At 47.4% G+C, this 24875-nt stretch overlaps 1 protein-coding gene across 10 annotated transcripts in view; it reads right to left on the bottom strand.

Annotated features, from left to right (window-relative positions):
• DYM (dymeclin) overlaps positions 1-24875 on the bottom strand; it is a 147622-nt gene that overhangs the window by 3582 nt on the left and 119165 nt on the right. For all 10 annotated transcript variants that reach the window (XM_046905308.1, XM_046905311.1, XM_040655494.2 and 7 more), the window contains 2 exons: positions 22463-22645; positions 18962-19075 (listed from right to left, as the gene is read on the bottom strand). In XM_046905308.1, the coding sequence (XP_046761264.1) occupies positions 18962-19075; positions 22463-22645 (297 nt within the window). The remainder of the gene's footprint in view (positions 1-18961; positions 19076-22462; positions 22646-24875) is intronic.

Genomic DNA, 24875 nt, shown 5'->3' with positions numbered 1-24875 from the left:
TGGGTCCTCTGCATGAAACCAATCAGGCAGAATTCCAGTTTTCAAGCAAGAACAGTCACCCATTGATTGTATTATTAAGTTTTCCTTCAGCGTGATCAATGTTGCCATCTACTGCGCTTGTATACCAGAGCAATTTAATGATTGATTTCAGATTAAAGGCTGTACCTCTGCAATCAGCCTGGGCTCTCCCACACTCACCATGTGCCTTGAGCAGCTTTATCACAAGAATGGAGACAAGGATAACGGGAGCGTAGACAAGGACAATGGGAAGGCAGATGAGGCTAAGGAAAATGCAGACCAGGACAGTGAGATTTTTAAGGAGAGAGATACATGAGGTGACACTAGTCGAGACCTGGGTCTAGAGGTTGGTGACCCTGCCCATGGCAGGGGAGTTGATACTAGATGATCTTTGAGGTCCTTTTCAACCCAAGCCATTCTATGATTCTATGACACTAAATTAATGTTTTAGGAGAGCTGTAAGACAACAAGGTGATGGGAGGCTCAGAGCACTCCTAGGGAGGATTCTATCAGCAAGGATCACTACTCACAAAACTCTCCAAGTGGCAAATCAAAGCTGCTTTGCTGTTACGTGTCCAACCTAATCAAGCTGGATATTATGAAAAATGACTTCTCTGGAAGAGCAGTGGTGCAGTGGCACAGCTGCCCGGGGCAGTGGTTGGGTACTCAAACCTGGAGGTGATCAATAACCGTGGAGATGTGCCACTTGGGAATGTGAGCAGTGGGCATGGGGGGATGAGGTTGGTCTTGGGGATCTTCTCCAACCTCAGTGATTCTACGATTCAGTTCTGGAAGGATGTCTGCTCCTCACCTGCTGACACCCAAAGGAACCTCATTTGCAGCACGTTCTGAAAAGGAGGACCGCACTACAGTCTCTTAAATGGCAGTCCTAATAGCAGGGGAGAAGCCTGGGCATAGAAACATCATGACACTGGTCCAGCTGGTGTCAGCTGGACAGCAGCCATGGTGCTGAAAGATGCACGCGTTCCTTGCCACCTTCCTGCCTTGCTGCTTGTTTCTGAGCTCTGTTCCCTGACACCAGCGGGTCCAGCAGAACACTGCCTGCATTTCTACCCAGCAGTTACCAGAGGAGAGCAAATGCTGGGCACTCTGAACCCAATCAACTCAAGACATCACACGTCAGAGCTGAAGGTAACGTCCCAGTTGGATCTGTGTCATTTACACACAAGACAGCACATCTCAGCGCCGGTCAATCCGCCCACCGCAGAGCCCTATCGCGTTTGCTGCTGGCAGACAAAGCAGAAGTCAGATTTCGTGGTCAGGACAAACGAGACAGCTGAGAGCACTGCAGACGGTCTGCGCCGTCAATCACGCGATTCGATGAAAAACCACAGGAAGCCCAACCAGCAGATGCAGCACTGAACTGCAGTGACTCTGCTGCCACAAGAAGCTCAGCACCTCCTTTTTTTTTTTGTTTTCCTTTTTCTTTTCTGCAGTTAACGACGATGAAGATAGCATCAGGGCCAGGCAGCAGCAGCTGGCATGGCTCCATGCGGCTCTGTGGCACTCGAATGGAGTTGTGCATTAATGCAAAATAATCCCCTTCACAAATGAACCGTCCCAGGGCTGTGCCAGGGGGTGACCTCTGGTCGGATACCATCAGCAGATGGAGCTGCTTCAAGAGAGGGAATCTGTCTCTGCTTGTTCCACGATGTGGATATTGAGCTGGATGGGGAGCTAGGCAAAGCAATGGGGTGGAAAAGCAAGAAATCCAAGAACTGTACGAACACAAAACTGGAGAATCCTCTTTTCCTCATGTGCTTGCTTACTCATTTGTGAGCTGGAGTTTTCAGAAGCATGCCAGCGGTTTAGAAGAAAAGCACTGTTTCCAAAGGAGCCTTGCACATTTGAGAGTCAAATTTGCATTCATTTTTTCAATGAATCCAAAGCTTCAAAGTCTGTCTGAAAATGGATTTGTGTGTGTTTGATAATCTTAGCAGGAGCCCTGCTTGGTAGCCCAAGGATGTGCTGGGAAACGAATACAGCAGCACTGCATGCAGCATCAGCAGAACTGGACCTTATCAACAATATCCATAAATTACCAAAAAAAGAGATACTGATACAGTGGATTTTTGCAATTATTTAATTGTTACAGGGACATGTATTCTTTCTTTCTTTTTTTTTTTTTCCCTGTTTTTCTTTGCAATACACTGCTTCTCTTTGACTTAAGAAAGAAAATCAACATGGAGTTGGTGAAATACCTGCATACCTGCCTGCTATCTTCGCCTCTATCTCAGGGCTGAGACGCAGACAGCCCTGCAGAAGGTTACAGTGGGGAGACAAAGGAAGCAAACAGGAAATGTGCCAGACTGAGCAAGAGCCGCACATCTCGTTCAGCAGAGCTGGGGAAGGAATAGGTGTGAACTCAGAGAGGAAAGCAATGGCTCAGAGCGTGTCGGGAGGCGCTGAGAAAGAAACAGAAAACTCAAGATGACAAAAGAGGCTCAAGAAATCCACACACAGGCTAAACATCCACAGTTTAGTAAATCTCATGAGGCGAAGTGAAAAATGACGTATTTTCCCTGGGCGTTTCTAAAAACTACAGCAGCATGAAAACAAATGCACAGTCTGAGGGCACTGAGTGGACCCTCAGGAAGTTTGCAGATGACACCAAGCTGGGGGGAAGCGTTGTTCTGCCCTAGGGTAGGCAGGCCCTGCAGGGGGACCTGGACAGGCTGACTGATGAGCTGAGGCCAATGGGATGAGCTTCACCAAGACCAAGCGCAGGGTCTTGCCCTTTGCTCTCAACAGCCCCGTGCATCACTACGGGCATGGAGCCAAGCAGCTGAAAGGTGGCACAGAGGAGAAAGGCCTGGGGGTGTTGGTCAACTCTTGTCTGAACATGAGCCAGCAGTGTGCCCAGGTGGCCAAGAAGGCCAACATCATCCTGGTTATATCAGAAATACCCTCAGCTGCTCTTCATAGCAGCTCCAGACCCTTCACCACGTTTGTTGCCTTTCTCTGGATACGCTCCAGGGTCTCAGTGTCTTTCTTGCAGCAAGGGACCCAAAGCTGCACACAGCGCTGAGATGCAGCCTCGCCAGAGCTGAGTACAGGGGACAGTCACCTCTCTGCCCTCCTGGCTGCACTAATTCTGGCCCTTCTCCTCTGCACAGCCTTCCAGTTGCTCTGCCCCAAGCTTGTAGCCAAGCCTGGGGTTGCTGTGATCAAAGTACAGTACTTTGTCTTGGTGAAGCTCATCCCATTGGCCTGACCACCCTTTGGAGAAGGAAGGCAGAAGCCTTCTATTGAGGGCCGTCTGTTTGTGGAGCTGAAAAAGGCCAAACCTCCTCCTGGAGGTCTTCTAGCTACCAAGAGAAGCCTGCTGGATAAAGCCAGCAGAGAATAACAACTCATGTATCTGGGTTACATAGTCTGTTTTGATCTCTACAGAAAAACTACATATCTCTATTCCCAGGGTCAAACCTTTTATAAACCAAAAATAGTACCAGAAATGCCAACCAATATTCCAGTTGTCATGACAGAGACAACCACCTCCTAATTATATTCTGTAAAGCAAATCATATGCTTTTAGCCTAATTGGTATAATGTACTGAAGTCTGCAGGTGAGTTTTTCCATCACTGTTAAAGTTTTAAAAGGGTCTGTGAAGCATAGGAACAGTGGAAAGTTGGGAGGAAATAATCCTGCCGAATCGCTGAATCACAGAATGGCCTGGGATGAAAAGGACCTCTAGACCTCATCTAGTTTCAATCCCCCTGCCACAGGCAACCAACCACTAAACCAGGCTGCCCAGAGCCACATCCAGCCTGGAATAATGGATATATGCTGATATATGTAGCTGTGTACTGAAGGGCATGGTGGATCTTCTGCACACAAACTCTGGAGTCAACTACACTTTCAATTAAAAGATGGATGTGGCACTTGGGGACACAGTCAGTGGGCATGGTGGGGATGGGTTGGGGTTGCACTGGGTGATCTTGGAGGTCTCTTCCATCCTGAATGGTTCTATGAGCCTATGAAGAACCCAGTTCTTGCACAAAGAAATGAGCACAGAGTTGGGTACAGCTCCACCAATGGAGGAAACGATTAAGCTTCGAGAACGTGACCCACATTTCTGAGTTTCATCAAAGCACCAGCAATCTGTGTGCTGTACAAGGGACCTGACCTAGGTGCCCTGTCTGGTGCCCTGCCTGGGCAATGCACACATTCTGACCCAGCTTTCCAACACGTAAACATTCCCATTTGCTCACTTTTCCTCAGGAATCTGCAGAGTTTTTCCTCTCCAACCCCGGGAAAGGAGCAGAACATTTCTCCTTCTGAAGAACCAGCAGCCACTCATGCAGCCTCCAGCACTGTTTTCTCTCCTGCTGTTTGCCAGGCTCCCAGATGGGACTGAAGCATGCTGACATCAAAAATGCACTAATTACATAGCTAGAGGATTTTCCTTGTGGAAGCGACCTACAGAAGCTTCTCACTGCCCTACTGCAGCCTTGGGACTGCCCAGTTCATGCACAAAGGCAGAGAACCAAGAGCTCACGATATCATTCTCAGCCATCAGCCTCTCTCAACCCGCAGTCAGAGCTCCTCTGATGCCCCATGTGTTTGTTTTCTCCTTCAGCTCCTCTCCCAACACAAGAGGTGGCAGCAGGAGAGTGCAGTGATTCACTTTGCATACTTTCCCAGTGATGAGCTCCCAGCTATGCTTTCACGGGAAGTCAGTGCAACGCTGCAGCATCTTCCAAAATAAGCCACCAAGCCAAGAACGTCATTTTGGACAACTGGGACCGAGTTCCTCTGTTATCACTGTGCTCAGCTTTGGCTTTGTGCACTGGGCAGGGACACACAGCCCCCAGCCCCTCTCCCACCCCCGTCTGATGCATTTGCCTGCTGATGTTGACAATTATGATAGGTCTGCTGGTGCAGAGGGCTCGTTTTATGAGGTTTTGTTTTTACATAATAGCAACCACAGAGCTGACATCCTCCTCTGTCCCTCCCAGCCAAACATCCTTTCCCCAGCACACACTGTGAGCACTGCTAGGGGAGAGGCTCAGAGGAACAGCTCCTTTTGCTTTGGGGCATTTCAATCAGAGAGAGCCAGAGCTGTAAATATTTCAAAATGTCAATTACTCCAAACCAGGGGCAGACTCACTGCCACCAGCTGTCAGGTCAACCTCAGCATGTGCTTCTTCCTAAAGGCATTTTCAGGCTGTCACAGCATATTGTGGTCAGCTATTGGAAATGAACCCTTATCAATGGCAAAAGCAAGCAGTTTGTAGAAGAGAATGACAACTAATGAGCGAAGGTTTGGGTTATTCCATGGTGGAGGACATCTGCTGGGTCTTGCAGATGGGCAACCAGTTGTCATCTGGATGGATGAGTAAGGTGGGTCAGGAGCTGAGCACGTGCCAAAAGGGATCAGCATGCTTAGTGCCGTCCTATAGGACTGTACATCCTCCAGGACGTAGCACTTTCCTATGAGATGACACCCTCCCTATAACAAAGTAGTACTTTCCTATAGTGAACTCTTTCTTCTTAAGCAAACCATCACCTAAATCTGAAAAAGGGCTCAAGTGCTCTCCCACTCCTTTAATAATGCATGAAAATCGTTTGGTTTTTTACCACTTTACTATGTTTTGGATATAGTATTTCAATATCTCCCTGCCTTCAATGATCTGAACTGAATTCAGAGCTCCCATTCAGCAACAGACTGTCCTTAAGACACGAAGAAAATAGTTCTAGAGACTCTCCTTTTAACATATGCTTGTCAATGCCACTGCACCCCCTTTGTTATCCACTGTATCTGCCCCTCTCCTCTCTGTGTATTCAGGCCCAAGCTGTGTACCCTGGTGATAGCCATCAGCCTTAGCTGCTCTTCCAGAGCCTAGCAAAACCCGATGGGAAAGAAGAGGAATTCCAATGTAATTCTGCTGGCATATTGCACATGCACAGTGTGTACTGACAGTGCTGGGAAATTCTCATCCCACTGCAGTGCTGGCTGCCCTCAATCCACAGGTTGGTTGCTCCTGTCACTGTTTGCCCAGAGCTCCATCCACGGCCTTGGAGCACCTGCTCTTCTTTGGACAGCAGTACCAGGGCCCCTCTGCTCTCTGAGTAAAGAATTTCCCCCTCACATCTAACCTAAATCTCCTCTCTTTAAGTGTAAAGCCATTCTCCTTTGTCCCATCGCCATCTATCCATGTAAAGAAGAGGCACAGTGGGTTCGTCAGAGTAATGAGTCAGAACACAGTCAAGATCAGCCCTCATTTGCAAACTCAAAAATCATAAACACAATCTCAACCCATGTGGATTCAAGATTTAATGCAACCACCTCACACATTTATTATTTAATGCAACCACACAACAACAACCATACAGCTACAGGAAAACCGTGCTGTCCCAAACCACGCTGTTTCCAACAGCAGAGCCCTCAGTAGGGATGTGGATCATAGAATCATGAGGGTTGGAAAAGACGTCCAAGATCCCCGACCCACCCCACCATGTCCCTAAATAGAATCACAGAATCATGAAGGTTGGAGAAGACCTCCACATTCCCCAAGCCCAACCCACCCCACCATGGTCGCAGACGACGTCCCCACGTGCCACGTCTCCACGGTTCTGGAACATCTCCATGGACAGAGACTCCCCCCACCTCCCTGGGCAGCCTGTGCCAATGCATCACTGCTCTTTCAGACAAGAAATTATCCCCAATATCCAACCTTAACATCGACATGAGAAATCCCCTGCACAGAAGCCATGCAACTTGTACCAAAGGTTGTGACAAAATTCAGCTCCATATGGGATGCAGTTGAGGCAACCGTCAGCCGACAAAGCACATCTCTTCCTTATTCTCACTTCTAGGCATAGTTACTGTAAATATTCAAGACATTTCTCTAATTTATGCATTTACTTCTAAGATAGCTGTAATCCTCCTGCTGTTTGCGTTTAACCCAACGCTGCAATGAAAGCTGTAATTTTGTCTGGGATTTATATTCTGTACTCAAATTTATTTTGATTCCCTGAATTCAACATGCACACGGAAGCGAGAATGTGTCAAATCATGAAAATGGAGAAGATTACCCTCCATTATCTGCTTCATTTGTCAGCCAGGGCAGAAATCTGAGGACTGTTCTTCTCAATCTGCCACATGTTACAGAAACTTAAATTAAAAGACTCAATCAGAAGAGACAGCTGAACCCTGCAGTGGGTGAGCAATAGGACAGGGAGGATTTGGATCAACACGATGATGTTGTCCCTTCCCCCTGTCTTGTATTCGGTTGCTCATAGATCTTCAAGTCTTGCAGCTTTCTTGGATAAAACTTTAGAAATTTGCCTCCATCACGTTATCCTATGTATATATATATATTCCTTAATCAGAATGGGTTTAGCATTAAAGAAAGTCCTAAGTTGATTTTCCGTGCAGTTTTTTCCCTCTGTCGCTCCCTGTCTGGTGCTGTGGCTCCTCACCAGGAAACAAACACATGTTGGAATCAGCTCCCAAACAAGGAGAAAAAACAGTGTCGGAGCATTTTAGTGACAGTTCTGTTTGCTTTGACCAAAACTGCAATATATTTGGGAACGAAGCACCATGTGGATGCAGTGCATTTGGCAGACGACTTCTTGTTTTCCCAGCAACACGTGCAACTGAGGAAGGAGGGCTGCACAACACGTGCTGAGCAGAGTGAGACATGGAGAAAAACGTAATAAAAACACAGAATACACAGGATGGCTTTCTGACAGAGGGGAGAAACATGAGAAACTGCTTGCCCAGCCTCTCATTTCCTCTGTGCTTTCTGCCTTACGTTTCATACTTCTAACTCTTGCCGCAGCATCTTCAAACCAATGGCTCAGCCAACCACTCAGTGTAATGCAGCTGGTGGCCAATGACAGATAGACAGAAGTTGGCTGCTGCATGTCCCTACGTGAGCTCCTCCTCCCTGCAAAGGAGAAGAACCACCTTATCTCTGTATAAGAAACCACTGAAAGAAACAATTTCCAAATTGCACAGCTAAACCAATGCCAAAGTAGATGCAGTGCACAGCAGATGAGATGTGGGCAGTGCAGCTCAAGAACTCTGTCTGAAAAAAAAACAGATTCTGTTGCTCCAATCACTTCCAGTCCCACTGGATGCAACAAAAGGCTTGGACTGGACTTAGCTGTGCACAGAGAGATACTTCTCTCTTTGGTCATGCATGCTTCTCTTGGTGATGGGGTTTGTGTGTCATCTCCTGACCCTTCTCCCCATAGTGTGCAGAGCACCCAACATCCAGCCCACATTTCTCAGCATAGCAATGTCTTTGCAAGGACTGTGCCATCAGGAGGGCAGAAGGAAGGACAATATCCCTCGCCCAGGTGACTGGAAAATGCCATCACTTACCTCTCTCTTCTGTCTCCCACCCAAGAACACTCCCAGCAGGGCTGAGTCCTGCTCATCACTGCAACCAGACCTAATAACTGCTTGGAGCATCTTTTACAGATGAAATTCAGAGCTACCAGCACAGCTTCTGGTTCAAGGAAGGAGAAAATTAGTGCAATGCTCTTCCCCCAAGTCAGGATACTTTCTGCTCCCTGCAGGATGCCCGAATAATTGCACATTGCTTTTTCAACATTCACATTTAGAAAGGATGCTAACTATAACGTTAGCAAATGCAGAGTAACAAATCCTATGCTCCAATTAGCGCTCCTCTTCCCCAAGGTTCTTGTGGCACAGCTCTTTCCTCTAGTTGTTTGTTCTTTTTCTTATTGTGGATTTTAGTCCCAGACAGGAATAAGCAACAATGCCCAAATGATGCGATTAAAATCCCCATAGCTGCCCCTCCACCTCCTGCTCTGCTCCTGTTCAGGTTCAAAGGGATTCTTCACTTTACAACATTCATAGTTTCCTGGGTCAGAAAGGAAAAAAAAAAAAGCAACAAAGCCCAACCACCACACATTACTGACTGATGTTCCAGGACACCACTCCATCTCCTAAAGCCTCTGCATGTAACTGCACGATTTCTCATCTGTTGCCTTAATGGGAAGCAGTTAATTACAATGCACAAGCTGCCACAGGCAGGGCTGAAATATCCATCAGCTCGGCTACAACTGCAGCTACAGCTCTGTGTAGAGTGAGTGGACTGAAATCCGGAGAGTGCCATGTTCAGACAGCCCCAGGAGAAACACAGTGGGGAACAGCAGAAAATCACTGCACTGCTGATTTCCCAGGTCCTAGGATGGTTTAATGTCCATTTTATCTTTCTCTTTAAGGATTTGCCTGAATTCCTACTAATATACATTTCTTTTTTCTGTGTAGAGAGGACCTTATCATCATTTCAGTCTGGATATTAGCAACCATTTTTTCTCCCAGGATCAGTGATGCATTGGCACAGGCTGCATGGGGAGGTGGTGGAGTCCCTGTCCAGAACTGGACATGTTCCAGAACTGTGGGGATTTGGCACCTGGGGATGTGGTCAGTGGGCATGGTGGGATGAGCTGGGATTGGGGAACTGAGAGGTCTTTTCTGACCTTGATGATTCTATGATCTGAACATTTAGATAGGCCTCAAAGATGGGTTTGGACAACCAAAACTCCAGTCCGAGTGCTGCATAAGGCTGACCAGCACAGCACTACTACTGAACATCTCTTCTGCAGCAGCTCTGTAACTCCAGAACAAGGTGATTTCACTCCAGTCTAATTGCTCTGTTTTGTGAAGAAAGCAATTACTCTGGAATGAAGTGACTGAACCCAGAATACAGCTTCCAGGAGGCAACTGGAAGAGTTTTTGGGGCGGAGGGGGCAGACCGATCCTCCCTGTAAATATCGGTCTCCATGCAGACAGCAGTTGGGAATAGGAGTGTCCCGTGCTAGCCCACACTGCGTCTTCCTCTTGGCCAATGCTCCTCATTCCTGAGCTGCACAATCACTGCTGCTCCTCTCACTCACCCAACGCAGCACCTCCCAGGCTACCTCGCGTTGTGCATTCCCCGGTTCTCAATGGACAATCTTTGCTATTCTGGGTTCCAGTGAGATATGCTGAGGCCTCAGTAAGATGGCAAGAAGGCAATCAAAATATGTAAAATATTGGGTTAAACAAAAATAAATCTGCTACCATAGTGCTGACGGCCATGAAAAACTTATCAGTGCTGCTGAAAACCTTGCATGTGACCATTTCCTACATTCTATTTGCATTCAAATTGCTGTGATGAGCTAGTACCCTAAATTAGTCTGTTTCCAGCCACTCATTCCTAACAATCATCACATCATTAAGGTAATAAAAGACCTCCAAGACCACAAGTCCAGCCCCAAGCCGTCCCCACCATTCCCACTGACCACGTCTTCAAGTGCCACATCCTGTTGGCATTAACAAAAATGAAGATCTTGTGCGAGGGCTGAAGAAAGGAACTGTGTTCAACTGCTTGGATCTTGGTAACAGTGGTGGTTTTGGGACCGTGACAGGTTGGCTGATGTTTCCACGTGTAAAGCAAGAGTGCATCTGTGTTGGTGCCCATGGATGCCACTCTTTGGCCTTGACCAAAAAGGAAGGAGAGCTCTGATAGCACTGCAACAGTTCTACGTACAGAATCCTTATATGAGAAATGATGAAATGAAGTCAAGCTGTACTACCTGCTACAGCAGTCACTTCCAGACATAATAATGACCAGATGTGCACCCTGCTTTACCTCTGGGCTTATTAATTTTGTATGGAGGAGGTGACATCTATTGGTTTCATTAGGACACACCAAAAGTTTACAATAGCCATGTCCCGCTGCAATGCATCACTGCAGGGATTCAGGTGATACAGGAACAGCCACTGCACACATCACCTTGCATTTAAAAATCCTGAAAACAGCTTACAGCTTTCAAATGTGCACTTTTCCTTTGAAACTGGCTGAAAACTGGAAGGTAATGGCATCAACACAGGAGCTGGGAAGCAGCAGCTGGGTGACCCCTACCCAACGAGCACAAGCCAGATGGGACTTCTAAGTCAATTATCTCTTCCACTGCCCTGGTGCTGCATTCATAGGGGGAGAACATGTGTCAGCAATTGCAGAAATGTTCACAGGTCAGAAAGGATCTGGCAGCTCCTTAGCAAGAGCGACGAGGCAGCCAACGAGCAGAGAGGGTTAACTGCTCTGCCTGCTCCAAGGGTGGGAACAGCCCCGATTTCCTCATGAGGTTTGGCAGCCTGAGACACCCTGCAACCAACTTCATTTCCTGATCAAGGCACAGTCCCCATCCGTGGGGAAAGTCAGCCAGAGGTTTGGGAGCTGCCGGGTGCTCAGCCATTAGCTGCAGTCAGTTCTGACACTGCTAAGTGACAAATCAGTGCAGCTCAGCTGTGGCTTTCTGCTATATCCACATGCCACCCTTTGACACACAGCTAAGGTGAGTGTTTGCACGCTGTTCTATCACTACAAATTGATTCACAGCTCCAGCACTTTTATGGGGAATTCAAGCAGCTCGACACACAGAGAAGAGGAACTTTCAAAAGTTTCAAGTTGGAGCCTGTAAGAAAAAAAAAAAACAACACTGCCATTCTGATGACCCCCGAAGGGAAGATAAAGGAGAAAAATAGCTCAAATAATAACTGCAGGACCCTCATTACAACAGTCCTGGGTGACTGCTCAAGCGGCTGCAGGCTGATAACAGCAGTGTCTGCAATGGATTAGTGACAGCAGCACTAACATGTCACGGTGTCAGGGAGAAAGCACCCTTGGTGCTTAAGACGCAGACTGAAAAGCAGAAGCTGAAAGCATAGAAAAATTACACTCTTTGTGCAAACTATCTACCCAGGTCTGTAAGCAAGGTGCATGGCCTTGGAAGAGCTGCAGAGCAGGGCTCCAGGCACACCAAGGTCTGAGATGTGAGCAAACAAAACCCAGGAGCCCATGTTCTGCTCATGGTATTTACTGCAAACTACAGGCTCAGCATGAGAGAAGCAATGACAAAACCTGAAGAGGACATGGAAGAGCAGCACTTGTACTGTCAGAGCTTTTTCATAGCAACAGTACCACCACCTTGGAAAGTATGATCATAGAATCATGAAGGCTGGAGAAGTCCTCCAAGATCTCCAGGCCCAAATCAGCCCATCCCCACCATGCCCACTGACCACATCCCCACGCACCCCATCTCCATGGTTCCTGGACACCTCCAAGGGCAGGGACTCCCCCTCCGCCCTGGGCAGCCAGTGCCTGTGCACTACCCCTCTTTGTGAGATACACAGGAGGAATTACTCTCTGAATAGCTGACATTTTATCACCCATTTCAAGATGGGAGCCCACCTGGTGTGGGCAACCAATCCTCCAGGTCCTTCAGGTCCATAAGCGACCAGCCAACAGCACTTACTGCCACCTCTTCTGCTCCTTCAGCTCTTCTCTCGGTCCACTTCAACCACTAAAAACAGCAGCATGGGATTGGAGAAAGGAGGGGGATGGAGAAAAGAGGAGCACAGCCCTTCTGCCCACCCGATAACCATCGGTCAGTATGAACCTCAGTGCTCCCCACCATTGGGTACACGGGCTGTAGGCACCTGGCCGTGCTCACTGCACACCTGCTGGCATCTCACCAGCACAAAGATGTGACTTGAAACCTCGGGACCACCGAAGCCAAAAAGCAAACTCGCCAGTGAGCCCACTCCTTTTCACACGGATCTCTTGAGGCGCTGGGATACGACGAGGAATAGGGACGAGGAAGAAACCAAGGCTGAACTTCCATCTATTCTCCATCTATAAAGAAAGGTTTTATGTAGTGCTCTCTCCAAGTTGAAAGCACGATGACTGTTTTCTGCTGGAAGAGATTTTGGCTCATTTACAGCAAGAAACTGATACTACATGAGAAACACTTAAAAAAAAAATCAGAGATCCAAGAGCATATTTTCGTCTGCTGACGCTGCAGTGATGTTTGTATTACTCTTCAATGGGGAGGTGTCAGAAAAGCATTAGTACGTTCCTAGCTGTGCGCCAGGCAGACAGGCACAATAAAATAGCTGTTTTTTAACTTGTTCTCGTCAACTGTGCCAAAGTTACTGTTTATTTTTCTCCACCCCCATGGAAGAGTTTATAACCACTGCAGTAAGCTGAAGTTGCTTCAAGTTAAAAAAGCTGGGTTTGATTCCAGCCCTGACGGAGGGCTGCTGTGTAAAAGCAAAGTGACGTTGTTTGGGTTCTCAGGAGAATTTCTATTTGAAAATCGGAGCGGTGGGGATTTTTGGTCCCTTCCCCTTCATGCTGTAAGAATAATTTAAGACTGTGATACTGCATAATTCTCACGCTCAGAAGACACGTGGGGAGAGGTGGGAGCACATCCCCTTGTGAGCAGCCCTGAGAGTAACGCACAAATACAGCATCAGTGACTGAGCTGCAGAAATCTCTTTGGGAGCACCAAGCAGAGGTTGAGAATGCCACGGTGCACAGTGCTGGTGTCAGGCCACACAATATCCAAACCAACCGTGCACTGAGCTGTAACCACGTCCTTATGCCATAGGGGACTTGGCTGACATCACAGCAAAGAAAACCACATCTCGATGTGTGTGAGATCCCAAATCCAAGCAAACACCCCCGCAACGGTACCTGAGTGAAAGGTTCTGGTTTGTTTTTACTTAAAAAGAAAAAAAAATTAAAACCAACTTGTAAAAATAAATAAATGCGCTTCATAGGTGACTCACCAGCAGTACCAGACCATGCCAACAACTCAAACATCTCGAGTACAGCAGGATGACATTCCATGGCTGTTTATGAATGGAACAGCCATGGAACTGAAGAACATGGAAATGAAGCTGGACTTCACTTCAAAGAACTGTGGTATAGTTTATTTCACTTTCCTTAGAGCTTCTGAGCTAACAGATTCCTCCAGTCTTATATGAGGGGCACTTCTGCAGTTCTGTTAGCATTCCATCCCCGGAGATGTTCAAGAACCACAGAGATGTGGAACTTCAGGACGTGGTCAGTGGGCACGGTGGGGCTGAGCTGGGGTTGGGCTTGGGGATCTGGGAGGGCTTTTCCAACCTCAGTCATTCTATGACCACATTTTATGCTTCGAATTGACTGTGACATTTCATTGCTGCACTACAACCTCAAAGAGGTGTGTTCTGGTTCCCCTCTGGGATTACAGACCCTGGCTGCTGTGTTATCTTTCTTCTCAGCGCACAACCAAGAACTCCCATACACTGAATTATGTCACCTTTAACCACTATAATAAACACAATTTTCATTTATATTTTCCATATAAGTTAGATCTTGCCTGCACACAGGCTTGCACCATTAAACTACAGAGAATTAAACAGTATTAACCCCTTCCTGGATGTACTCATTATAAAGCTCAGTTCCAACTCATTCTCAGCAGGTTCAGCAGCTGGGTTTGCACAGACAGGAGAGCACCTGCACCAAGGCTTGCCCATTCAGACATGCAGGTCATTAATCCCCACGTAAGATCAGCCAGAGCCAGCTGAGCGCTGACAGCTTCACCAGCTATTTTCTGACCACAAGGCCCATAAAAATATCCTAGATCTTTTTCTCCTGGAATCTTAGAATCACAGAATCACTGAAGTTGGAAAAGACCGCTCAGGTCATCTAGCCCAACCATCAACCCGTCCCCACCATGTCTCCAAGGTTCTATGATTCTATGAGTGGGCACAGTGGGGGTGGGTTGGGTTTGGACTTGGTGATCTCAGTGGTCTTCTCCAACCTCAACGATTCTATGATTCTGTGACTATGAACCAAACATCCTATCCTGGCCAAAAAACACTCACTGGGCACCAAGGACATCAGGACTTAGGAGGAAGATTTTCACCCAGAGGGTGGTGACGCACTGAACAGGTTGCCCAAGGAGGCTGTGGATGCCCCATCCCTGCAGGCATTCAAGGCCAGGCTGGATGTGGCTCTGGGCAGCCTGGGCTGCTGGTTGGCGACCCTGCACATAGCAGGGGGTTGGAACTACATGAGCACTGTGGTCCTTTTCTACCCAGGCCATTCTATGATTCTATGACTCTGGAAACAGAACTCCCATGACAATGTACTGATTTTTTGCTCAGTGGTGCCATGATGATTAGGGATTTCTTCTCCACAAAACAAACAGAAGTTGAAGGAGTTGGAAGTACACTGCTAACAGAAAGGGAAGCCTATGAGGAAAGCTTTTAGCACGTAGTGCAAAGTTTGTTCTGCTCAGACTGAAGGCATTTACCTGTGCTCCTTTTAATTATTCTGTGAAATTTTAACGCTGTGAAAGGAGGAGGCACTTCAATAAATAGCAGATTTTGTAACATGGCAAAAAGGTGTGGGCTGACAGCACGATGGCAAGGCTGGTAGCATCAGGAACATACAACAGCGTGCACAGCTGTGACAAAAGTACCAACCGACACAGAGAGAGAAGAGGTGGGTTGGTGGTTGGACTTGGTGATATTGGAGGTCTTTTCCAACCTTAACAATTCTGCAATTCTAGGAAGCAGGGAAAAAGCCAAAAGCATCTCAGATACAGTCATGGCCACGAGGTCTCCGCTCAAACCAGTACAGCTGGTGGGAAGTTCTCTTCTGTGAAAATGTGGCCTCCCGAGTGCAATCAGTCCATGAACCCAAATGTCAGCCTCCAGCCAGCAGCTGGCATTGCAGACAAGCGTTCCCATGTGCTGTAGAAGAGCAGCTATCTGCTGGCTGCACCCTTGAAACCCCGAGATAACGCACGGGCTGCAGGCACCGCTGTGCTTCTCTCACACTGAAAGCGCACACAGTGCACCAAAGGGAGGAAAGGTAGCCTGAGAACTTTACAAAATAAAAATAAAGGAGACCAATTTTCACCTATCACTGTGATCTCTAAATTGCCTTTAATAGGCTCTGCAATAAAGCAGGGAGCCTGGGATGCGGCTGCTCATCTGCGAGGAGACAGTCCTATCTCCAAACCACGGCTGCTGCTCTGTCCCAGCCACATCAACTCCATTTATCTCCTCCTACAGACCAAGGAGAAACGAGCAGCTCTTGATTTCAGCACCTGCCCTTTATCTCTGTGTTTATGGAGAAATCTTCTAAAAGGTTCATTACCCAGCTTGGACTTTCCTTGCCTTCCACAGCACAGTGCTAAAAGCTTAAAATAACGTTAATTACATTGTTTGTCTTTTACGGCAGTCGTGTTTGCTCCAGGACTGAAGGGAAAAGGAGCTGGGTCCCTCATTTCCCAACAACTGTTTGCAGGCACAGGCCCACATACATGACCCGCTGCTAACACACATGTCCCTTACATCACACGGTGTTTCCCACAGGGAAAGGAGCACTGGGGTGTGCCATCACACTGATAAGCTCCATTAGTCAGATTGGGATCACGGTGGTGAGTGCAGTTATTTTTAGGTTACCTTTATTCATGTTGGAACCATCGCCTGAGCGACTGACTCCAGATCTGAACGCCTCCTGAATGCTCACTTCCTCAACAGAAGCCAAGATAAGCGGCAGGAAAACATTCGCTATGTTTATCTGTGCATATATTGTGTACTCATACATAAGAAGAACTACCATTGTTTGGGTTGCAGAGAAGCAAGGGAGTTAAAATGCTGCTTCACTCCCTGTTTTCCCAAATCAGGGCCTCCAGCACCTCCTCCAAAGAGCTGAAGTTGAAGATGGCAATTCCTAGGAAGCAGCAGAATCATAGAACTGTCAAAGCTGGAAAAGACCACTAAGATGACCGCAGAGATCATCGAGTCCAATCCAGACATAGAATCAAACATGCAGAAACACCACTCCTTTAGAGCACTTCAGCACCCAAAGGGAGATGGGGAAGGGTCTGAGAGTAAGGAGTGTGAGCAATGGCCAAGGTCCCTTGCTTTGAGGGGAGGTCTCATGGTGGCCTGCAGCTCCCACATAATCCTAACAGCCCCTCATGGCCCTACAGCCCCTCAGGGTCCTTAAGCTCCCTTGCGCCCTACAGCTGCCAGGGCTCATGAAGCATTTGCACAGTGCTGTGAGCCATAGGGCTTGAGTCCAGGTGGTGCTGTGCAGAGCCAGGGGTTGGACTCAGTGATCCCTGTGGGTTTCTTCCAACTTGGGACGTTCTGTGATTCTGTGAAAAAGTAGCAGTGGCTTGAAAATTACTTAGCAATTAACTGAAAAGCTGATCCAAAAATTCTGAGGACTAAACTCTATCACTTTGCACTCTGTAAATCCACGTGGGTCATGTCAACCCCAATGCAACCCATCATTCCTCCACACATTCCTGAAGTTGTCTTGATAGCAGCCAGCTCCAGAATCCACTTCCCTGAGCTGGCCATGCCCAAAGGTGTCTTGGAAAAACGTCCTTCAGCAGGCACTGTTGGTTGGTCCACGCAGCAAGACAGCCTCCAGCTCACACGTGGGAGCTCACTGAGCCCATTGTGCATTGAGCCAATGTGGGTAGGGCTTCTCCACCCATCCAGACATGCCCAGAGTGTCATTACAGACACGAGGATTAAAGCTTTCTCCTCTATTTAGCTGCTGAAATTCCTCGGAGCTGCCAGCACTATTGTGCAACTCTATCTTTAGTCTGATCTCCCTGCGGTTTTGTCAGGCTTTGGAAGAGCTTCCCCTAGAAACCTCAGAGACTGCAGTGGGAAGACCTGAGAAACGGTGAGACTTGGAAGACCCCTACAAGAGAAAGGCAGATGGCACAAAGACTTACCATGTGATGTCTGTAGAGGGGAACTGAGTGCTATTCAATAGCAAAGTCATTAGAAAGAAAGGGGATTTGTGCCTCTACAAATCAGTGCAGCAATTACAGATGCAGGTCGGTGTCACCAGCTTTCTCCAGGCAGGAAAGCAACCAATGAAAGACCAAACCACTGGTGCACACAATGTAAACTTGAGGGGATTTCACTCCTGAAACAACACTTCTATAAAATGTGGCCCAACATGAAAGTGCGTTCTTCTTTCCTAAGCAACAAACTCATTTACTGATGGCTCTGTCAGCAGTCATTGCAGTCTCATAACAAAAGAGCTTTTAATTATCTGCACATATGAAAACACTGTCACAGAAAAGCAGCCCGTTTCTTCCAAAGTAACTCAGCCTGGCTGAGTTGCTGCACGTGCCATCCCAAGGATGCTGGGAGCTGCAGGAAAGCCCTCATGCATGCAGCCAGCTGGACAATTCCCACAGGGTGTTTCAGGATTACCAAGGTATAAACTAATTACCACCATTGCCAGTGGCCACGTGTACTCTGCACCTCCTGTCAGATGGCATTTTCCTGAAGTTACCACAAAAAAAATATGAGGCTTGAGAAGATGCTCCTGCTCTCTTATCACGGAGTAAGAACAGAAACGGCTCTGCAGAGATTAGGAAGTATTTAAAACACTCCTGGCACAGTGGAGAAGCGAACACTGTTGTTTGTGTTAAAAAAAAAACAACAAACAGCAAAACACCATATTGCTTCCATTTACTTCCTTACCTACTTGCACAGATTTTGTTATCGCAGTGTTTAAGCACCACACAGCCCATGGATTTCAGCCTCACAAAACCCATCAAGGCAATGAATCCCTCCTGGATCTGAGGCTCTGTTCAGGATTACACACAGCTCACCGCTGTGCTGACCAGACCTGCCAGCCCTGAACTGATGTCCAGTGGGCTGGTTTATCCAGAACCCAAGACTGAAACGCCAGAATTCATCTTCGTACCATTTAATAGAGACCTACGTGGAGATGTGGAGCAGCAGGGAAAGAATGTGCCAGTAAAGACGAGGATGATGGCAGCCTGGTTACATCTGAATGGGCAGAGAGGTGAGACCGCACGTAACAGATACGATGAAGAAAATCTCAGCCTCAGCAAATCCTATTTCCTCCGCACTTCAATTTAAGGACTGATCAAAAAAACTCACCCAAACGTTCAGCACAGACCAGCCATATAATTAAACCACACACATATCATGACCAACCACAGAGTCCCTCACCCACTGCTACTGACGTCCCAGTGTCACAGGTACAAGTGTGTGTATGTCATTAACTGGAGTAGCGTGCATTAACTGATGAGCTGAGCACTTACCCTGAGCCTGTCCTTGGGCAAAGCCACTGCTCCCTGCTTGATGATCTCCAGAACGCGCTCCACCGACAGCTCAGCTCCGGCGTGCTCCAAGCGGGAGCTGAAGAAACTGATCACCTGTGATGGAGAATCAGAGCATGTCAGCAAATGGAAGGGATCTCTGAATCAACGTGCACACAAAGCTTTTGTCTTCTTTCCCTAGATCGATGTCTCTGCGCTTCTTAAAGCAGTACATTATTGTTGAGGCATCATTAGGTATGCTCCGTGGATGAGACATTGGCCCAACTGTCAGTGCTCTGCAGGCTTTCTCAGGGGGCAGATGAATTCACTGTTTAACACATTCAGCTGAACTAGTCAAATAAGGTCTTCAAACACTGCATACACTTCAGCTTTCTTTGTCTCTTGCCCCTCTCATGCACGCGGGACTTCCAAGGCATTCTTGTTGACTTTTTGTCATTTGGACTAGAAATTTACTCTAGTTTTCAAGTATTAAAGTAAAATCCCTGTATTTACAATGGCTACTCAACAGAGGGCTCAAGAACGACCATTAAATGTCTTAGTACAACTTCAAGGGTCTACAGGACTCACTTGGTGATTTTGTAGCATCCAAATACACAGCAACTGGGAAAAAAAAGCGAGCCCACCAAGCTGCCCTTCTCCCCACATGAGCCATCCTTGTGTACCTCCCCCAGCAGGACACAAATCCCAGGATCAAGGACCCAAACACTCCCTCTCAGTGCTCTCCTGCATTTCTCCCTGATGAGGCCAAGCTGATTTTCCCCAGGCACCCCCTCAGCCCTCCTTTTGTGTCCCAGCTGCTCCTTGTTAGTGCCCCACAGTTGTGTCAGACCAACTTTCATCCCTCTCCAAGCCCAGTACATCACACCAGCAGCCAACATCCCACCAGCAGTTCTCCACTGGGGACATGAGAAACCTTCACTTTCAAAGCTCCTTTCATTGCAGAGGAGCACACTTTGGGAACCCCATCCCCTCTTCTAGAGGAGGAGATCTGAATGACGGATATGGGGCAAAGCTTAAATCCCTCAGGTCCTTACAGGGTCCCATAGGATGGTTGGAGCCATTTTGCACTGCCCTTGGCCCCCGGGTTGGAGCTGTACACAGTACCCACTCTCTGCACACACTGCTGTTAGGTTTCCTGACTTGTAACCTTCTCTGCAAAGTGGCAGTGCCCACAAGTGTCCAAATTACAGCCTCATCAGACCGAGTAATCTCTGCTAATTCTCTCTAGTAGAAGGGCGAGAAGTGTATTAGGCTGCAAAATCTCTTTGTTCTGCAGCAACTGGCAGCTGGAGCCAGAATCCATTACCCTAATTACACCTCCTAGCTCAGCTGCTGCTCACAAAACAAAGGCAGCTGATGGCATGACTACTTTGGGATTCGGGTTTGTTGGTCCTCTCCTGTGATTCTGAAGTCCTAGCCCTCTTTTTGGGCAGCTGGATCTCAAGAGCAGCTTTCTCTATAAACCATGAAACAACAACCGAGTGGAACAGGGAGGGTTTTGGTTCTGTTTTATACAACAGGGAGCGTTTTGGTTCTGTTTTATACAACAGAAACACAGCAATTATTCAAGGGAAAATATAGGCTTGACCTTCTGCTTGGCCCTGGTTGCCATGGTTGAGTAAGTTGAGAATCCCCTTCCCCTGGCTGACGCAGCAGGGTTTGCATCCTTACAGACAGGGATGGACTGCAGTGCTGTTGGTTGCTAGCTCTTGCAAAAAGCAATGGGGTAGGAAGATTGCTGAGCTCAGATGTGAAGGTTCTGCTCTACCACAACAAAGGCAAAAATTAGCGTTAGGCTTTAATCTGAAGGATAAAACACAATCATCAAATGTACACGTAAAAAGTGAAGGAAGCTTGCAGATGCTACCTGAAATCTGGTGGTTCCTATTTTAGGAAGCCAAATGCTCCAATTTGACCATGTTTTAGGGATTTCTGTGCTTTAGAGTCACAGATGTTATAGCCCAGAGAGCTCCCAGTGTCTGCACAGCACGTTACCATTTCACAGAATTCTGAGCTGCTGCTTTTGATGTTCAGACTAAAAGTAAAAACATCCCCTTCAATAACAATACGTATCTCTAATCTTTATTTGTCTTTCTTCTTCAGACAAAACGGAACTGGAGCTCCATATCGAGTTCTTTCTAGCCCCGATAGCACAGCACCGCAACGAGACATGGCTTAGGAGAAAAGCAAAGGATGAGTGATAGACGAGACAACCCAGAATAGGCATTTGCTTACTGCCACTATATGCAGAGGCACCCAGCGTGACTACCATCCTGTATGAACCAGAGGACATGGCAGGGTGGAAGAGGAGTCAGCTGAATGCCATCTCTTATTCAGATCTGCAAGCCTGAGAGCTCTCAGCACTTGCCAACTGGTGACAGGTGTATTTTTAAGAAAATCTTTGTTTTTTTTACCTCCTCAGTTCTGTAACAAAGGAACTATTTAAAAACGCAGTGTGCTCCCTTGGAAGGCTTCAAATAGCTTTAGAATGTAACTGGCGTTATGCTGTAACCCAGTACTAAATACTTCTGGGGAGGAACTGTTTAAATTGCTGAGGAAAACCTACATTTAACTGTAACAAAGGAAAGGACACGCTGCTTTCTGTGGGAGGCATGAAGCTGGCAGGCAGAAGGGCCAGGCCACCATGGTTTGCCTGCTTCTGGACAAGCAGAATAGATACCTATCTGTCATAGAATCACGCAATGGTTGGGTTGAAAGGGACCTTAATGATCATAGAACCACAGAATGGTTGGGTTGAAGGGAGCCTGAAGTCCCCCAGACCCACCCCTGCTATAGGCTGGCTGCCCCCAACAGGTCAGGCTGTCCAGGGCCCCATATGGCCTACAACACCTACAGGGATGGGGCACCCACAGCTCTTCGGGCAGCAGAGCCAGGGCCTCAACTGCCCTGAGTGAGGAATTTCCTCCTCACATCTGACCTAAATCTTCCCTCTTTTAGTTTAAAACTCCCAGATCCTTCTCCATGGGGCTGCTCATGGTGAGTTCTTCTCCCTGTCTGTACACGTCTGGGACTGCCCTGACCCAGCACCCTGCACTTGGCCTTGTTGAATCTCATGTGGGCCTGCTTTTCAAGCCTGTCCAGGTCCCTCTGGATCACATCCCTTCCTTCTGTTGTGTCATCTGCACCACTCAGCTTGGTGCCATCTGCAAACTGCTGACACTGCACTCCATCCCATCCTCTGTGTCACTGTATAAGATGTTGAAAAGCACCAGTTCCAGACAGACCCCTGAGGGACACCACTCATCACTGCACCCACCTGGATGTAGAGCCACTGACCACAACCCTCTGGCTGTGACCATCCAAACAACTCTCTATCCTCCGAATAGTCCAGCCTTCAAACCCATTTCTCTCCAATTTAGAGATATGAATCAGTGTAGAGAAGACGGGTACTTCCCACCTCCCAAAAGAATAAAAAGATCAAATAAAGAAGCATATGCAGCCTTGAAGTAAGGGATCACCCACCAGGTCTATGTTCTGCATGATGTCCTGGAAGGAGGGGTGGGTCCGGAACTGCTCGAACAGATCACGCTTGTAGAGCAGCGCGTACACCAGGTTGGGGTTGTGGTGGAGGGAGTTGGTCAGGCAGGAGTTGATGATCTCCAGCATCATCCGGATCACCTCCTCAATCACATTCAGGTCTTGTGCCTGCAAGAAAGGAATAAAGGTGAGTGTGGCCTTTTCCACTGTAAAACACATTGGGTAATAAGTGACTATTACTAACAGAGCTATTGGCTGGTCAGTGTCTCAGTGGTGAGCTAATCCAGCATGTCTGAGCAAAGAGATCTGTTTATTCCTGAAATCACCAAAATTTTATCTGAAACGCAGTGTTCAGCCTCACAGCTTGTATCTCTCAACAGAAGCCACTGGCTCATCCCAATGAGCAAATATCGTAACCAAATTCATTGAGGGTTAAGCAGACTTGGTCTTCCAACATATCATCACACATTTATATCAACACATTTTATGTTTGGTCCCTCTCAGGCACCACATCAAACAACAGGCTGTGAGACCCCACAGGTCTGGCAGGAGTGTGAATGACACCGACAGTTGAGTTTTTCTGCGTGGTAGGAGCACTGAAACCATGGGCATCTACTCTTACTGCCTGCAAAGCAGTCAATTTCTGAGTTATCAGAAGGCACTCAAATACCTGGTAATGCCATACCTGTGACAGATTTCTGTTGGACTCACAGAGCCATCAGGATTGGAAAAAACCTCTGCAGTCATTAAGTCAAACTCCAACCAGTCCCCTCTATACCCACTTTGAAAATCGTTCAGCAGTGATTTCTGTCTAACTGTGGAGCTTACAGATTCCTTACTGAATGTGAGGACCTCTTTTTTCAGGACTCAGCCTCAGCCACTGGAATTACTGTTGTGCTGACACTAACAGTACTGGCAGAAACCCTCACAACCCAATCACTGCAGCTACTTCACCTGTCCATGGGATTGCATTCTCCTTTGAGTGAAGCAGTTCAGAACTCAGGTGGGTCCTCTGTAGCATTCTAGTTTGAGTGCTGTGAAACAGCATCCCACTTAGATGCCATGAACTGCAAATAATACAAAGCACTGGACAAAACCTGGAACAGCTGCTTCAGCAGGCATCTGAAGAAACACCAAGATCTGCTTAACTCACAGGTCGAGTGGTATCTGCCCATCGACTTGGATTTATTTCACAATATGGTATGTTATGGTGGCTTTTTAGAAGCTCTGAGCAGTGCCTTAACTCACTTTTCAGTGCAGCAGGTTGACCCAGTGACTGAGATACTATCCTAAAACACACAGGAGGTGTACAAACCCTAAAACCCCATGTACCTCCCCTACACGATGGAAACACAAAGCAGGGATGCTTCCCAAAATCACCAGGTTGGGATCACACGAAAAGAGAAACTCTCCCACCATTGTGGCACAGGTGCCCCACAAGCACGTGAAACCAGACGTTAAAGTTAAGAGGATGCTTCCCTTCACTGAAGGCTTTATTTTGGTGGGTGTAAGGTCACTCAAAGCTGTCCAGCTGTTGAACAGCCGTCCTTCTGGTCTAAGAGCACCTTAGACAAGGAATGGGACTTGATAAGAATGAGCTCCAAAAAGGCAGACATGGGACGGAGTCTCAGCATCCCTCGTCTGTTATCTGGAGAGGTGCACACTGCTCTCCTTGGTGATTATGGGAGAATTTGCAAAGGCTTACAAGTTTTCAAAACAGGCGAAAACAAGCGGAAAGACAGGATGAGACAATGGAGATGAGACAGTGCTGTAAGGGCAGATAAATGCTGCCTGTGTTTGCTGCTCTGCGTCTGCAGTATCAGGGAACGACACCTCCACAGGCAGACGAGGTACCGGGACAGATAGAAAGAAGGTTACAAAAACATCTTGCTCACGGAGAGAAAAGAAGTTTATCGCCCTGCAGATTGACTCCCAGAGCTGCTGAGCACAGCTGAAACGCAGAACGTGGACGGCCGAGGCATCAGCACGACAACCCTGCAGGAATATTGCTTTTGGACTGCAGAGGATGCTAAAGGAAAAGCCAGATATTGATGTTGGAGAAGGCAGGTAGATGAGTTTCTACCTATTAAGCAGCAGTTAGAAGTAGTGGTGCTTTCCCATTGCTTATCATTGGCAAATTCAGTGTGCCATTCACATTGCAAATAATTGCAGTATTCCTTTAACAAACAGCTCTCAGGATGATGCCTCCATTAGGAGCAATGAGTACAAGTCGCCCCAGTTTGTTTTGTTTATGCTCATAGAGATAATTATGTCCATCATTACAAGAAACGTGGAAGCCAAAGGCTGGCTGATGACTTTCTGAGCTGGAAGCTCAAAAGAAACGTACATTTCCATCTGAGATGGAAACCTTCAAAAGAATGGGAAAGAGATGCAGGCA

The sequence above is a fragment of the Gallus gallus genome, chromosome Z, assembly GCF_016699485.2.
Source record: "Gallus gallus isolate bGalGal1 chromosome Z, bGalGal1.mat.broiler.GRCg7b, whole genome shotgun sequence".
NCBI lineage: Eukaryota > Metazoa > Chordata > Aves > Galliformes > Phasianidae > Gallus > Gallus gallus.
This window is presented reverse-complemented; position numbering and strand designations above follow the sequence as displayed.